Below are 17,468 nucleotides of genomic sequence, written 5' to 3' on the forward strand. Positions count from 1 at the left end.
CTACCTCAGTTCCAATAGGTCAGATCCTTACCTCACTTAAGGTGACTTTTGTTCTTTCAAAGAATAAAATCTTTTCTCTGCTGCCACTGGTCTCTCACTCCCCGTGTACACCCCAACAGACATGTCTAAATCACTGTAGTGGGCAAGTTCAGGGTGGTCCTCATTGTGATCAGATGAAAACAGAAGAACGAGGGGACGGGAAGTTTCACCTTATTTAGTTCTAAATATGGTATATCTGAGCCTAAGCTCAAGACCTATGAATTTATTCAACTAATACCTACTGAACATCTGGTAGGTATTACATAATTATGCCCAACCCCAAGACCAAAAACAGACAAGGAGAACTGTGAGTTCAATCAAACCAAATTCTCCAATTGTTTTCTGAAAAATACTTACTTGCAGATGCCTTATATTGTCAGCTGCAAGAACCATCACTTCATTTTCTTGAAACACAACATCTATTTCTTGTTTTAACACGGTAGCAGAGTTCTGACATACTTTCCTTGTCTCCCAGAGCTGATTAAGAGATCAAAAATACTAAAATAAGAAAGATTCATCTGTGAAATAATGTAAAGACAAGTCTTCGTCTTAAAGCAAGATACAAACCAATCTTCACACTGAAAACGCATATGATGCTAGAAATTTTTTTAGTTATTAAATTATAATTCAATAATAATAACTATTTGTTATTTACATGCTACAGTAAGAAGCAGTTAGTGTTAAGAATAATGAGTACTAGAACCAAAACACCTTTTACGAATTCTAGTTGGACCTAAAGTAATGACTTTGGCAAGACTATTTAACCTAGTGCTACTCAAAGATAAGAACCCTCTGTTGGTCTCCAATCTTCTGATACTGAGATCATGAGCCAGAATGTAAATCAGCTACATCACTGAACAACACTATTAACAGTATACTTAGTTATACAGATGATTTTTTCAATAAGACTTCCCCAATGCAGGAAGCAATGCACTGATTTACATTCTGGCTCAACCTTATTGAAATGGTGCTTTAAGTAGCACTGACTTAATCTTTCTGTTTCTGTAGCAGCAAAAAGAATTAACAAATTAATACATGTACAACACCTTATACAGTGCCTGGCATACAACAAATACTAAATAAATTTTAACTAAAACTTGTACACAACACTGTTGTTAGATGCTACAAGGACAAACCAGGCTCCGGGGCCTCAAAGTGATTATAATCTAAGGTGCGTGAATAAAACAGAGCAGAATATTGACAGGAGTAAATCAACACTGTACTTAAATTCGAAGCAGATTTTATATATTAGAAAATGACATAGAGTTACATGAAAATTAAAGAAGACATTTTCCCGAATGGAGTACTAGGAAAGCTTTCACAGAAGGCTTACAGGGACTTATAAGATCATTAGGATTTCAAGAAGGAGAGACATAGGGATGTAGGTTATTCCAAAAATAAGAAACCACATAAGCAAAAGTACAGAAGCAGGGAACTACAGGGTGTTTGGGAAAATGTGACCAGTCCGATATTGGTTACCTACAGGAATAAACTAGAAGACAGACTGGACCAGAATGAGGCTATGAAATGCTATAGAGAAATTTAATGGCAGACTTGGTGACATATTTCTTTCGGAAGGCAAAAGAGTCATTATCTGTTTTAGAGCAAAAATGGCATGACTGCATTGTACAACAGGAAAATACCTTGCAAGCAGCATGCGGAAAACCAAGAAAGAAAAGATTTATGGCAGAAACTGATACAAAAAAGGCAACAGGTAATAAGCATCTAAACCTGAAGTGGCAAAGTGGAAACACATGATAGAAAATGCAAAGGTAGAATCTATTAGAACTGGCAAGGAATTACATGTGGAAATTCAAGGTAGAGGAAACAGTTAACATTCCTCTGATAAATCAAAGGTAATATATTTAAGTTAACCAAAATACAGTTTAATCACTGGACTTGTAACAGGGTGGTCCCCAGGAAAGGGGGAGGTTCCCTGCCCCTCCCAAGGGAGGGTGGAGCTGAGCAGGAAGAGGAGAAGCTGAAGAAGAGATGGAGGAAGGAAGCAGGATGGAGCCAGAAGGAGACCTGGAGGAGGCACATGGAGCCTAGAGACACGTGAAGAAACTGTGCTTGTCTTTTGGTCGTGGACTGGGTGACACAGATGTGGGTGAGACCCGTGGGGAGGTGACAATGGCAGCTTTTATCTTGATGTTGATTTTGCTCTTTTCCTTCTGGGCTTGTCTGATTGTTTCTGACCCTTTTCTGTGGGTCCCCACTGGAAGATGCTTTAGACTTGTAGCAGGCTTTGGGGCCTTGTTCTGGGCCGATCCCATATGGATGGACTTTTACCCACGAGGGGACGGGTAACTTTGGGTGCTTCATTTAGAAACTAGACTCATTGCCTTACCTGTATTGTTTCCTAGTTTTATTAAAGATCCTTCCCATTAGTCTCATGTGTTTTGTGTTGATGCGGCGGATGGCAGAACCCATTTAGAATAGGCAGGTTTGCGGGGTTTGGGCTGCCCCTCTCCCTGTCCTATAACAGACTGACCCATGGTACTATTCAATATGTACTATAGCAATGAGACTAATATAGTATTAACACATGTAATAAGCACGTTTGAAGGATAAATAATGAGTAGTTCTTGTTTTACTTCTCCCAATACTTTCCATCAATTTCTAAGTTTATAGGAGGTTTCTCTTATCATGCGTACATTTCTAAAATAAAAATCACAACATATCTCACCCTGATTGTCTGGTCATCAGAAGATGTCAAAAATGATGATCCATCAGGAGAAAACATCACACAATGAACCCAACTTAAATGTCCTCTGCAATCAGCTACTTTTAAACATGAGTCCACATTCCACAACTACAGAATAGACACAGCATAAAGGAAATGAAATTCATAAGCATTTTGAATATATGAATATTGAATACAGCAAAAACAATCCAACAGTTCCACTTCTGTGAATATAGCTCAAATACACTAGCAAAAATACAAAATGACTATAGGGAAATTACTTATTACATCATTATCCTTAATACAAAAAAATTTGGAAACAACCCAAATGACCATCAGTAGGGAAGTATTAAATAAACTACATTAATCACATAATAGAATACTATGCAGCCACAAAGAGAAATGAGTAAAGCTCCCTGAAAAAGACCAGTCTCTGGTATATACTGCTTATGGAAAGAAAGCAAAGAACACACACACACACACACACACACACACATCTATTTCTTCAGAAGAGTATATATACACACACACTATATTCTGTAATAGATGAAATATAAGTATGTGGATATATTGACAGATATTTGAAGGTATATACCACAGATATGAAACATATACATATATCTATTTATATATGCAAAAAGAAACACTGGAATGTTAAACCAAAAATAAAAGTGGTTACCTATGGGGGAGGGAGAAAAAAATGAGTGAGGGTTATTGGTAGGAATGTGCTGCACCTCCCCCTGCAGTGACCTTTAGGGCTAACCGGCCCTAGGTCCGGCTGGGCAACCAGCGCGCAGGGGGAGAACAGCAAAACCCTACATACCTGCTGCACCTCCCCCCCGCAGTGATCTTTAGGAATGGCTTTCGTCACAGTCCCTAGATCCGGCTGGGCAACCAGTGTGCGCGCGTGCGCGGGGGGGGGGGGGGGGGGGGGGGGGGGGGGACAGCCTGAAGCAGAGGAAGTGCAGCGGAAGTTCAAAAGACAACGACCACCAAGAACCACTACAAGAATGCTAAAAATCTTATCCCGTTCTTCCTAGAACTACAAACTTTAATCCCTTATCTGTCTTTCTAAACTTCCTTCTTTCTTCTATAATGGTCATTGTTTGTTATGTAGATCACCTCCCTGATGGTAATAGACTGAGCCCAAGAGCAAGCTAATTTCATTGATATTCATTCCTGTGCTTTTGGAAAACATATATATACTGGTCACAAACTTAAAGAAAATTACACTCAGATTTTCACTCTTGAAGTGTGTCTGTTTGTCATTTCTTTCGCCGACGCCCTGACCACCCTGCACGCTTCTCTCAACCCTGAGGTGGCCTCATCGTCTACTGCTGTGCTGGTCCGCGGTAGGAATGCAAATTGGTATAGCCATTATGGAAGGCGGTATGGAAGTTCCTCAAAAAATTAAAAATAAAACAACCATAAGATCTAATTACTCCACTTCTGGGTATTTCTCCAAAGAAAACAGAAATACTAACAGAAAAAGATTTGCAAAACACTTGTTGCGTCAGCAACAATGCACCCCCAGTTCACTGCAGGCTAATTCATGAAAGCTAAGTTATGGAAACAACCCACATGTCCACTGATAGGTGAATGAAAAGACAATATGAGATATATATATATATATATAATACATTATTATTCAGCTGTAAAAAGGAAATCTTGTCATTTGCAACAACATGAATGAATCTTCAGAGCATCATGCTACATGAAGTCAGTCAGACAGAGAAAGACAAATACTATATACTCTCACTTGTATGTGGAATCTAAAAACAAAACAAAACAAATCCTGTGTCACAGACACAGAGAACAAACTGGTGGTTGCCAGGGATAGGGTTGGCTGGGACAAGGGACAAGGGAGGGAGGTAGGGGAGAAAAGGTACAAATTTTAAGTCATAAAATAAGTTGTAGGGATGTAATATATAGCTTGGTGACTGTGATTAGTGACACTATTACATACTTGAAGGTTGCTGAGAGATCTTAAAAGTTCTCAACTCAAGGCAAAAAATTATAATTATTATGGTGATAATTAGACTTATGATTGTTTTGCACTATGTACAAATATTGAATCATTATGCTGTACACTTGAAACTAATATGTGATATGTCAATTGAATCTCACTTAAGAAGAGCGGCAGGCAAGGGCAAGGGATGAAAGCAAGATTTTCTCTGAATCTAACTTATTGTAAAGCTTTGATTTGGAATGATGCTTAGGTTTTATCTATTTTTTTTAAAAAAACAATTAAAAAAGTGGGATTTATATAACCACCTTTCATATTCAAACTGTTTCCCACTGTCATCTAATCCTCATTTTAAATGATTGCAAAACCCTACAATAAATGAGTGTACTAATTGTACATGTACACATTTCTCTCATTATTCATGCTTATTACAAATCGCCAATGTCTGTCATCAGCCTGGCTATATTTTGTCCTGAGTTCTGCTGTAAATTACTCAAATATATTCCAATTTAATGAAGTACCATATGTGCCTGAGTTCCTCTCATTACACTGTGAATTACAGCCCTACTTTATGATTTCAGAACTAATATGGACAAAACAAGTACCTCATCACATGCCCAGTGGTTTTCAATCAGTGAGTTCTATGGTTACAAAGTAATTGTATGAAATCTTCTCTGCCAATCTCTAGAGTCCAAGCTGGGACACACAGAGCTAAAGGCCACAAATGAAAGTGATTCCACAGCTAAAAAATCTCCCTTGAAAACCCTTCCCTCTCATCCCTTCCTGTTCTCGTCCATCATTTCTCTGTCACGCAGTTTCCAAAACCGAGTCCCTGTATTTCAAGAAGAAAGACAATGTTTCCTGGAGCTTTCTAAGAATAGCAGAGGGGAGGGATTTTAGAAATGATGGGACAGGCTGAAAGAGGTCTTGCTCCTCCATGCCTAAAATTGCTTGCAAAGCCCAGAAAGGAGAAATTTCCCATCTATCCTGAGGATCTACAGAGAAAGTGCAATATCTCCTAGCACATCCAGTCTTCTGATATGCACAAGCAGCACCCTAACTGAGAATGCTGAAATAAGCACAGAAAACTGAAGAAGTAACTACAGCAGTCAAGATTCCTTCAAAAAAGCCTGTAAATCAAGTGACTTTTCCTATTTACCACATTAAGGCTCCTACCTATCTTCTTTCAAGATAACAAGGGGTTTCAAATTACTGATGTTAAACAATCTAATCCATCTGTGGAGGAAAAATATCAAGGAATTTATTGCTCCTATAAAAAACTTTAACACAACAAATCATTGAATGGGACTCTTCCAAAATCAGCAAATAAATTCTATCAGGTACATGCAAAATTACAAAGATATAAACAAGTAATTTATAAGAGTCATTTTATTCTTTAGTGCTTAGCAACGAAGATCCAAAGTTAATCACTTCCAAATTCAACTTTCATCTTACTCTTCTCACTCTGAACTGGACTCATCTCTCATCATTTCTTTTACAGAAGGGCCTATGCCTATGGTGTTTAAGAGATGTTTCTGCCTAGGAAATTCATGGTCATTCCATTGCTTCTCCAGACCTTGGCATATCCTAGCCATTCAATAAAGCTTCGTGAATATACTGTTATACCTGTTATACTGTCAAATCAAGTCTTCCATCACTGCTCAAGTAATAGAATTGGCTCTATAGTTTAATAACCTAAAGCTACAGGTCATTACGCCATGAGAAAAACACTCTACAATTTCTCAGGCCAACATCTTCAGCAGTTATGGTTTGAGCAACCCGTTATTTATCATCCTTCTCCTTCTGGAGATCCAGGTTTCAGAGAGTAAATTCAACTACTCACCTCCACACAGTACTGGGATAAAGCCACTATTACCAAGTGGTTCTGAGGGTAGAAGTCACAGTACTGGATCGTGCTCTGATGACCTGTATGAATTTCTGCCAACAGGTTCTTGGTATGAATGTCAAAAAGCTGTCAACATAAAATAGGGAAATATTTATAAAAGTAAAATATTTTAAAAGCTAGGTCCAAAATGAGCCTAAATTAATTTCTAAAAAAACCCCTTCCATTTCAAATATAAAGTATAATTCCTAAAAAAATACAATTACTGGTAATTGTCATAATTATTGGCACTTTTAAATAAGATATAAGTCAATATATTCAAAATACTTTCAAAATATTGCTTAATCTGAAACATGTTTCCTGTAAAGTAAAACTTATCACAGGTGATTTCTCTTGCTGGCCTCAAGAGAAATAAAAGCTTTGTGAATAAATCAACAGACTAGCCAAATTTATATACAGAGAAGTTCTCCCTAATGCTATTTATTCAAAAGAGAAAAGGCATACTCATAAATGAAGATGATCAAAGTAATCTAGAGTAGAGGCTTTCTACAATCCTCCACTGTACCAGCTGGGCTAGAACAGAGTCTTTCTAAAATGGAATTAACTCAATCCTTTCTATTTCTCTTCAGAGCTACAAAATGATTCCATTACGATCAATCATTTTTCCATTTTTAAACCCCAAAGAGCTATTTTTGAGTAATTCAAGTTTCTTAATTCCAATTTATGAAAGGCATTTAAATGCTGACTAAATTTTTCTAATGTTTTTGCCAAAATGATAAGAACTTGAACCAATATAGTATATAGCAATTTAAGACCAAGGCACAGTCTTCAGGAAGAAAAAGTAGCTTCCAGTAGGAGCCATGAAAATGTTTTCTGAATGCACAGCCTAAAAGCTGATATGCGAGGTAAGCGGTACAGCATCAGGGACCGATAATAACGGATAAGAAATCATACCTGAGAAGGACAGAAGAAACTTGCAAATATGAAAGAGGCAGCTGTCCCAATTATGGAATAGGAATTTTAAAAAAAAAACAACAGATCCAACAGAGTGGCTAACAACACAAAAGAGTTGGAAAAAATAAGAGAAGAATGGAGAAGCCAAAGAGTAAGAAATTGAGATCTCTGAATAGTCAAGGGTGATCTTAAGGTAGTTTTATTAGCATGGTAAAATAAGGAGCTAGCCTACAGGCTGTTTTTTAAGACATAAAAGTATTAGCCTCCCTCACTAGATCTTTTAAAATGTTCAAATTTGGGGGCCTCCCTGGTGGCACAAGATGTTAATAGTAACATGATGATAATTTTAAAATAAATGGAAAATAAAAAGTGTTGCAAGGATGTAGAGAAATTAGAACGTAATACTAGATGTGGGGGAAAAAGGAAGGTGTTTCCTTGTCATTTACTTTCTTTGCATGTCTTCCTCATTTACTTCATAGAAATCTCACTACCTTCTTCAGTTGTTGAGTATTTCTCCCTGGCAGTCACTGAATCAGAAAATCACCTAAATCAATGTACTCAAAATTGTGAGGAAAAAAAAAGGGGGATAGAGAAAGTAGTCTATATTTTAAGTAAATATAACAAACACTAGATTTAACAACATAAATCTTTTCGCATTGCAGGACTTCTGCGGGCCTTGCATATGTTAATACACACTGAGCACCTCTAGTGGGGGAAAGCGATACTTACACTTCCCAAATTGTCTTGGAGACCTTTCCTTACAAGGACAGCCCCTGGACCATAGTTCTAAGAACTATGAGAGGTTAGGGAACCTGCCCAAAATTATAAACTGTACTTTATTTATATCAATAAACATTAAAAATGCAAAAATTCATAAAAGTTCTTTCTTTAAATTAGATGAAATTTGGCTTTTAATGATACTTACAAAGATTTTATTTTTTGCTGCCACCATTATCTTAGCACCATCGGCAGACCACGAGCAACATTTCACTATCACTTCCATATCCTCTTGAGGTTCTTCTGAATTTAGGAAGAACTGCTTCACATCAATGCTTTTCCTCAAGTTGGCTGATTTCACATCCCAGAGCTTTAAATTACCAAAAAGAAAAAAAGAAAAAAAATTTTAAATTGATCTAATCTCAAATTATAGTTCTAGAGTTTCACCTGGATAAAATGTCACCCAAAAAAATTAATCACTTAGTGGTTTATTTTTACTTATTATGACTTTTTGTAAGGCTTTTAAATTAAGTATCCAGTTTCCAGCACCTTCTTAAAAAGAAAAACATTAAAAGCACACCCAAAATGCATAATATAAAACTAAATAAACTGTTAAAAAAAAGCACCTTGTAAAGTGTGGAAAAGGCTAAAAATTAGGTATTGACAGTAGGATGAGCCTGAAAAAAAGGGTGAGGTGAAGAGACTCAAAACTTGCCACTGCTGCCCTCTGCTGTGCCAGCCATGAAGTCGGCTTCACACTACAGTATGCACAGCATGGACACTACACAGAACCAAGTTATAAACAAGCAGTGCATCCAGACACATAAGGAAGTGCCTGAAAATGTAAAACAAATATACTGAGAGGAAACAAAATAATTTGTATGCCAGGCAGGGCCAGACAGGACTCTAAAACAACTGGAACAGGGGTGTGATTTTAAAATACCAAACTCCCGTCACCAGCTGAGATAAGTGCTAGCAACACAGAAGACAAAGTTAGTGAGAAGATCAATCTTCACTGCCCTAGTCTGGAGAAGTGTCCCAGCTTCACAGTCATAATGGCTGCCATGCCAAGACCATCTAACTGAGCTTCCAAAAAGCCCAGTTCCCAGGTAAAACCCAATTTGTCTGACAAGGCACATTTTAAAATCTCTCAAATTTAGAGAAATATTATTTATACTAAGATATAGAGCCAAAACCAAAGCCTTTCCCCTTGCAACAACCACGGATAAACGGGATAAAGCAAAATAGATGCCGGGTGTTAAAATTAGTTTGTCTTCTCTAATATTAAAGTGAAAAAAGTATACACATAAATGTCAAAAGCTTCAGTCACCTCAGCCAGAATATGTGAAAAATCACACTGTTGGCCACACAGTGTTGGCCCTCTTAAAATGAAAAACAAAATAATCACTGCCCGGACATAAGGTAGAAAAGAAAACAACCCAATTTCATTACATCTATCTAAATTACATCTTCTGCATCTGGACCTGACTTCAGTGCCTTGCCAAGAAATGATGAAATTAAACATATTGAGTAAACAAGTAAATACCAGTGCTTCACATTAAGCAAGTCACTGTGCTGTATCAAAGATCCATGTGCACTCTGACCCATGGTTTAAAATGTCAGTTTTTAAATAAAACTAACCTCTTGAAATTGTATCAAGATTCTGAAAAACACAAACTTATAAGTATGATGCTTACAAGGAACGCTTATAAGATTACAGAGCTACTTGGGCAGTCAATAATTTTTCAGTTCTTGGGCCTCCCCTGGTGGCGCAGTGGTTGAGCGCTGGACTGCGAAGCTGCCCACAGTCTCTGCAGTGCTGGTTTGATCCCCGGCTGCCAGCGAGGGTCCCACATGGCGCGACAGACCTCTCCTGCAGTGCCCACTGCTCCCCTCAGCAGTGTATTGCGTCAGTCTGCCTGTTCTGTTCCCCGCTCTGGCTCTGGTGAATTCTCTCACCCTCCTGCGCTTCTGACTGTACCCAGTGCTTGTATAAATAAATAAATGAATCTTTAAAAAAATAAAATAAAATAAAAAATAAAAAAAATAATAATTTTCCAGTTCTGCATCCTCTCAGGAGGCAAACGCTTTAGGAGACTTTGACCCTGAAATGCTGTTATCCAACATCACTTGGCGGGAGCTCTGCCTACTACATGTCACTGTATCAGTGTGAATCAGTCAAGAACAATGGCTTAACAGCACTGTGGGAAAGCTGCACAAACATAGCAGTTTTCTGAGGGTGCGGTAATGCCTGTCCCCTGAGACCCAGCTCTGTGCTCTACAATCACACATGAAATGAAAGTCCTGTCCCTGCAGAGGTTTTTTTTTTAGTTTGAAGAACTCATAGTTTGATTTGAAGGGACATGCAAAGGTTCACCATCTTGAAAACTTTGATACAAACCACTATGATAATCACTTTTGAGATTATATAAATTAATCAGGTATAGACATTACTCTCAAGGAATGTCTAGGCCACAAAGGAGGTAAGAGAAGCACATGAATGACTCTAACACAAGACATGCCAGATGTGTCATCTGAGAGGGAATGACGTGGCAGAGTAAGGATGCCATGCCCCAAACTGCAGGCTTCAGGAAACCACTTTTTGCAGAGGATTTCTCTCATTTCACCCTCAAAGATCAGACTACCTTATGCCAAGCCCAGATGGAACAGAATTTCAACCAAAAAGACGAAGAATACGCTCAAGCGTAAGTCTAGGCTAAGGGGTCAACATAAGCTACAATACAAAAAGGGAAAGCAAAGACATAGAGAGGGAAAACAAGTGCAGTGTGGGGGTGACATCAGGTGTCACCACTTCCCCAACAGACCCCCATCTGCTCTCAGAGCACCCTCTACATACTTTCACCATATGCACGGTTTTTCCATTCATTTACCATTCTCCCCCAAACGACTCTGAACAGTAAGTGCACCTTTCTTCATTTGTTTGTTTTTAGTATTCAGAAGGGAACAGCATGCACAAGCAGAGGACTTTCTGGGTACTCAGATGAGAAAAAAATGAAGAAAGCGGACCCTTCTTATGGCAATTTCTGAGGGGACTCATGGCAGAGAGTCTCTGGAGGGTGGTGTCAACCTCTGAATAGGTTATGAGGTAAGGTTATCTCCACAGAATGAAACAGATGCAGTGACAAGGTTGGGTGCTTAGAATAGCAGAAAAGCCTTGGAACAGGCATTATGGTAACTACAACAAATCAATTAGGGATGGACTGACCTTAATTTGTCAGCAAAGAAGGCCCAGTTGAGCTACACAGCTTAAATTTGTGAAACAGATAAAATGGCCTGGTTTCACATCTTTTCCTGAACATTAAACAACCTAGTAATAATGGAATAATGCTAAAGATAATGGAATCTTACCATTAGTTGGAATTAGCAATGGCGATAAGAGAAAAGGAGAATTTGGCTTGAGATATAAAATGTCTTCTTCTGAAGCCATTCACTTAGTAAAACCAAGAAATATAGGCTCACATATGTAGTAGGAATCTCTGAGAGTTACCTCAACCTCTACAAGGTTATTCTGAAAAACCTCCTCTGATCATTCTACAGAAAAAGACAGGTATTTGTTCTTTGCAGGTAACATGTCACAGAAGTCAAAATTCACTTACCTAAATATTCCACCTAATTCTGTTCCCAGTATCTTTTCATAGCTTACTTATACAAAGTAGAATTCTACCCAGAAAGAGTTCCTAGATGCCCTGAAGTAATTTATAAATTACTATGAATTATCCTTAGTAATCAAAGAGAAATCAAAGATTCAACCAAAGGATCAGCATCAAGAGAGCTTACTTACTGCAATGTAGGAGTCACCTCCAAGCATTAACAACTCTCATTCTCTAGAAATTTTAACAAGCAAAATGTGCCCCGGAATGTATTTCCTGGAAGATGTACACATCAAGGAAATTTACTGAGTGCCTATTTTGAGTACAACTGTGTACCATGAACTTCAGAGAGATATAAGAAAATGACAAGTCTTTGTAAATCATAAATCTATATTTAACCTTATCAAAAAACAGAAGACACATGAAAATGACTGTGCAGTACAACACACTTACAAATGGAAATCAGAAGACAAAGCAGTTTCTATCTTTCTACCTACCTACCTACCTACCTACCTACCTACCTATCTATGCTCAGAACCAGGTAGGCAGATGTTATAAGAACACTTTCTGAAGAAGGTTTTGCATAAAGTTTTGAGTCATTAAAAACTATGGACAGGGGCCTCCCTGGTTGCGCAGGGGTTGAGACGCAACCTATGAAGCTATCTGCAGCCAATGTAGCACGAGTTCAATCCCCCAGGCGGCCAGGGAGCAACCCACATGGCGCAGCACACCTCTCCTAACTTACCCCCTGCTCCCCTCAGCAGTGTACTTCCGTCAATCTGTCTGTTCTGATCCCCACTGTCTCTGGTGAATCCTCTCACCCACCCCCACCTCTGGCCTATACCCCAGTTCTTGTATGCATATATCAATAAATCCTAAAAAAAAAAAAAAAAAAACTATGGACAAGTGAATTAAGGCCAAAAAAAAAAAAATCCCAAGAAAGACAAATGAAACATCGATTGGGACAGTTGTTCAAAATAAATCCCAAATTACCTTCCCTTGAACAGAAAATTAATGTATGGGGGCTAGAAGAAACAAATTGGATAGGAATTGAGGTGGCAGAATGATGGAAGGGGAAGAGCCCTAAAGGTGTACTGGATGATCCTAAATTATCACAATTTATAATATGGTACTTTTGTGCTCCAGGTGAAAGTGGCAAGATGAAAACAGAGGAAGAGCAATGTTCTTGCAGCTCTGTACCGGGATAAGAAGGGATGGAGAGAAGGCTGCTTATCAGAAATGAGGTGAGGACAGTGTAAACCAGAGCAAACACGACAGAATGGGAGGGGAAATGGTAGATCAAAAGAAGTGGAGGTTGGGCCCCCCGGTGGCGCAGTGGTTGAGTGCTGGGTTGCAAAGCTGCCCGCAGCCTCTGCAGTGCCAGTTCAATCCCTGACCACCGGCGAGGGCCCCACATGGCGCTCAGACCTCTCCTGCCGCCCGCTGCTCCCCTCAGCAGTGTACTTCGTCAGTCTGCCTGTTCTGTTCTCCGCTCTGGCTCTGGTGAATTCTCTCACTCTCCCGCACTTCTGACTGTACCCAGTGCTTGCATAAATAAATAAATAAATAAATAAATCTTTTTAAAAAAAAAAGAAGTGGAGGCTAAGGATGGATTGGACTGAAGGCCAAAGAAAGAAAGGAGAATCAATAAAGAGGAGAACTAGAATGACAGTAGAGACAGGAATAATAAAGAAAGTAAGATTAGGATCTTCTTTAAAAAGGAAAGTGGAGATTTAAGGAGAAAGAATTTAGGTATTTTTAGGACTATAAGTTTCAGGAGGTTGAATAAGATTTTTTACTCAAACCCTGAGTTTCCTCTCCCCTATGACTTCTTACAAACAGGAAAATAATAGCATAAAAGGCAAAGTATATTAAAAAAGAAACTTTACAAATTTGATCCCCAACCTCAAAATATTTTATGAAGTCATAATCTGCTTCAAAAATTAAGAATTCAAATTACATGAACTTTAAAGTTATCAGGCAGCAAACCACTCATAAACAAATCACTAAACAATCAAATTGATTAATGATAAGCAAAAACATACCTTTAATGTTCCATCAGCTGAACAACTAGCCAAAAACTTGTCATCTGGTGAAAATCTGCAGTGAGTAACTGCATTTCTATGGTCAAACAAGGTATTTCGACATGGTTTTTGATTCAAATCCCAGAGCTATTTGAGGAAGATAAAAAGATAATTTAAAAACTAGTACTAAGTGGGGGGAAGTTAGTATTCCTGTAGAGTTGTGCCTTTTCTCCCAATTCAGCTATTTCAGTTGTAAGAAGATGTTCGGGGCCTCCCTCATGTCACAGGGGTTAAAGTCTTAGAACTATCAAGCTATCGCCAACCACTGCAGCATGAGTTCGATTCCCGGCCAGGGAGCTGACCCACATGGCGCAGCAGACCTCTCCTGTCTTGCCCACTGCTCCCCTCAGCAGTGTATTTTAGTAGATCTGCCTGTTCTGCTCCCCACTGTTTCTGGTGAATCCTCTCACCCCCCCACACCTCTGGCCTACACCTGATAAATAAAATAAATCTTAAAAAAAAGATGTTCAACTAACAGTAACAAAAAGTGTCAAATATGAAAGTGAACTTGTGATGAACAAGCAATGGGGCAGCCCTTAAACTGGGTAAAGAAACTGGAATATATATTCAGTGGAATACTACTCAGCTGCTAAAAAAGTAGGGACAAAACAAATGGATTTTGAGGTGATCATGCTAAGTCAGATAAGTTACAAAGTGAAAGACAATTACTGAATGCTTTCACTCATTTGTGGAATATATTGTAAATAACCAAAAACGCCAAACTGACAAAGGGCAGCAAAAATAATTCTTAGACTCCGTGACATGAAAAATGTAGTGATTACCAGAGGGCGTTGGGGGGAGGGGGGAGGGAAGTGGATAGGACATCAGCACTGGCGTTCTGGGGGAGGGTGAGTGAAGCAAGTGCACATATGGAGGTGAGAGGTTGTTAATCTCAAAATTACAGACTTACGCAAACAAGTGACAATACAATTTTAGGGGGGGTAAAGGAAATATAAACTTTCTTACCCTATAAAATGCTAAAAAGAACCATCAAAAATTAGTCATAAATAGTACAAAAGTCTTATTTGGGGGGGAAGAGTTTAATAGGCTAAAGCTTTTCTGAGTAAAAGTGAGCTATAATTGTGAGATAATTTTTCCTTTCTATATTAGTCTGTTATTTTGATATTTTGATCATATTATGCTCTGCAGGGCCCTAAGGATTTGAGAAACACGCCTGAAGAGTATCAGCGGTGGGGAGTAGGAGAGGGAACAAGAAAGAGGTAGAGTAGAAATACGGGCCCATAGCGTACCTACCCACTTAATGGGCTTTATCTTTTTTATACGTCAAGTTTCTATGTAAGTTTTCACTTGGAGAAAAAAGATGTAAAGGGAGATGATTTAGTTTAAATAAGTGTTTCTGTATTTTCTAAAATTGTTTTTAAATAGCTTATTTAAATAGCCTATGACGTTTTCCAAACTGAAATATTTTAGCTACCTTTCCCAAAAATACAATGTCCCATTACAAAGATGCGGTGACATTATGGGCAGAAATAAAGCCAAAACAGAATCCAAAAGAAGTTGGTAGATCTTTCTGAGAGTCCCAGAAAAGAGAATATAGCTATCTTCAGTATGTGACTTAAGAGGAAAAAAAAAAAACGTTTTATAATTTCTAATTATAAAACATCAAATATATATGGAAAAGCTGTTTCTGGTTTTAGTTTCTTTTTTAAATTTTTTTTCCTATTAGCACCTTTTTTCCTTCCTCCTGGTAACAGAACCTCTTTTAAATCAAGCCATGTTTATAACTCAATTATAATTTACCTCATCTTAAATTTGTCTCATTTGTACATGACTAAATTTGTAACTTTTGGCATCCTAAAGGTTCCAACCTACTGGTCACTAGAGCTATTTACCTGAACGCGTAACCCAAAGCAGGAAAATAAGTTTTCTCTAACATGAAATCAACAGGATCTGGGAAAGAATAAGTTTCTCTTCCTCTGTGATTAGGAGCTGCAAAGACCCACGTAAGCCTGGAGATGAGGACAGGTTTTCTGCCACACCAAGAAAACACCTGAAGTAAGAAACAGGGAAACGGAGTCCAGAAATGGAGAGCACCAGAGTCTGAGAAGATAGTGTAAGTATATGGAGTTAGCTCTGTCTGCAGTCATACTCCTCTTAGATTATACAGTTACATGAGCTAAAATCTTGTTTTTCCTTAAGCCAGTATGAAAGTTTCTATCACTGCAACCAAAGGAGACCTGATAGTACAATGTATGAGAAAATCAAAGGGGATGTTCATAATTCTCATTATCCACACTTACTTTGAGGCAGGAGTCACTTGACCCCGTGGCTAAGAGAATGTGATGACTACTGTTGGTGAAGTGGCAGCAGTTGACTTGTTCTGAGTGCTCCTCATAGGTGTGGACTAGTTCCCCAGTCACAGAATTCCAAATCTACAGAGAACAGAGAAGATACGTTCACAATCATTCCTTATTTTCAATGGGAGAGGGACAATGCGAACGTGAAGCCACGTTATGGACGCTATCCAGCCAGTCTGGCAAGTGTTCCCAATCAGGAAAAATGCTAAAATAAGTCAGAATTTTCATAGGATGCACTTTTCAATTACTTGCAAGTCTACACGTGTTTCTTTCTATAATATGTTTGGAATCTCATGAAAGCATTACATCCTTCAAGAGTAAGTTTGCACATATTCATATGAATGACAGCAGACAGAGCAGTACTGTAAAGGGGATGGAATAATGGACTTCAAACTGGAAGGATTAAATCTAACAACTGGCTCCATCACTTACAATCTGCGTGTCCCTGGTCAAGTCCTTAACTTCCTGCATCTTCCTTCTATGTAAAATATGGACACTTAAACCTATCTTATACAATTCAAGTTGGCAAAAGAGATAAATGATATAAGTGTTCTGCTGACTTTAAGGTATCAATGAATAAGCAAACTCTCAGTAGGAAAAAAAAAAAAAAGACTAAAGGTTCTGAAAGAAACCTAGCTGTCAATCCTAGCTCTATCAGTAAGTAGTTACTATGAGCTTCATTAAATGACTTCATCTGTGAACGTGTTTACTCATCTGTTAAATGGGATTAATAATTACTTTTCCAAGCTATAGTAAGAAACTGAATACAAGAAAGTGTATAGATAAAACATCAGGAAGTGTTTAAGTTCTCACTAAAAAGTAGCCATCACTAAGGAGTCTGTCCCATTTAACAATAAACCAAAGAAATAAATTACCTGATGAATCTTTGTGGGGGCTTAACCCTTTACAGAGGTACTAATGTGCCAGTGTTTCTTTTATCTTATCAAAGCACTACTCAAATGTCCAAAGAATTTGTCTATTTTGAAGTTCTTTAATGGTATTTCTGTCTCTTGCTCTATACTTTGAGTTCTTAGAAAATGCAAACTCAGGGACTCCCTGGTGGTGCAAGGGGTTAAGCACCGCACTATGAAGCAATCCGCAGCCTCTGTAGTACGAGTTCAATCCCCAGCCAGCCAGAGAGCAACCCACATGGTGCAGCAGACCTCTCCTGTCTTGCCCGCTGCTCCCCTCAGCAGTGTATTTTAGTGAGTCTGCCTGTTCTGTTCCCCACTCTGTCTCTGGTGAATTCT

General features: G+C 38.4%; 1 protein-coding gene across 4 annotated transcripts in view; it reads right to left on the bottom strand.

The window, feature by feature from the left end:
- APAF1 (apoptotic peptidase activating factor 1) overlaps positions 1 to 17,468 on the bottom strand; it is a gene marked incomplete at both ends in the record, with an annotated part of 52,034 nt that overhangs the window by 14,720 nt on the left and 19,846 nt on the right. For 2 of the 4 annotated variants that reach the window (XM_084255706.1, XM_084255705.1), the window contains 6 exons: positions 397 to 516; positions 2,729 to 2,854; positions 6,535 to 6,663; positions 8,414 to 8,575; positions 13,862 to 13,987; positions 16,162 to 16,293. In XM_084255706.1, the coding sequence (XP_084111832.1) occupies positions 397 to 516; positions 2,729 to 2,854; positions 6,535 to 6,663; positions 8,414 to 8,575; positions 13,862 to 13,987; positions 16,162 to 16,293 (795 nt within the window). The remainder of the gene's footprint in view (positions 1 to 396; positions 517 to 2,728; positions 2,855 to 6,534; positions 6,664 to 8,413; positions 8,576 to 13,861; positions 13,988 to 16,161; positions 16,294 to 17,468) is intronic. The other 2 variants (XM_084255708.1, XM_084255707.1) reach the window with 1 other exon arrangement.

The sequence above is a fragment of the Talpa europaea genome (assembly GCF_964194135.1).
Source record: "Talpa europaea genome assembly, chromosome: 15".
NCBI classification, from domain to species: Eukaryota; Metazoa; Chordata; class Mammalia; order Eulipotyphla; family Talpidae; genus Talpa; species Talpa europaea.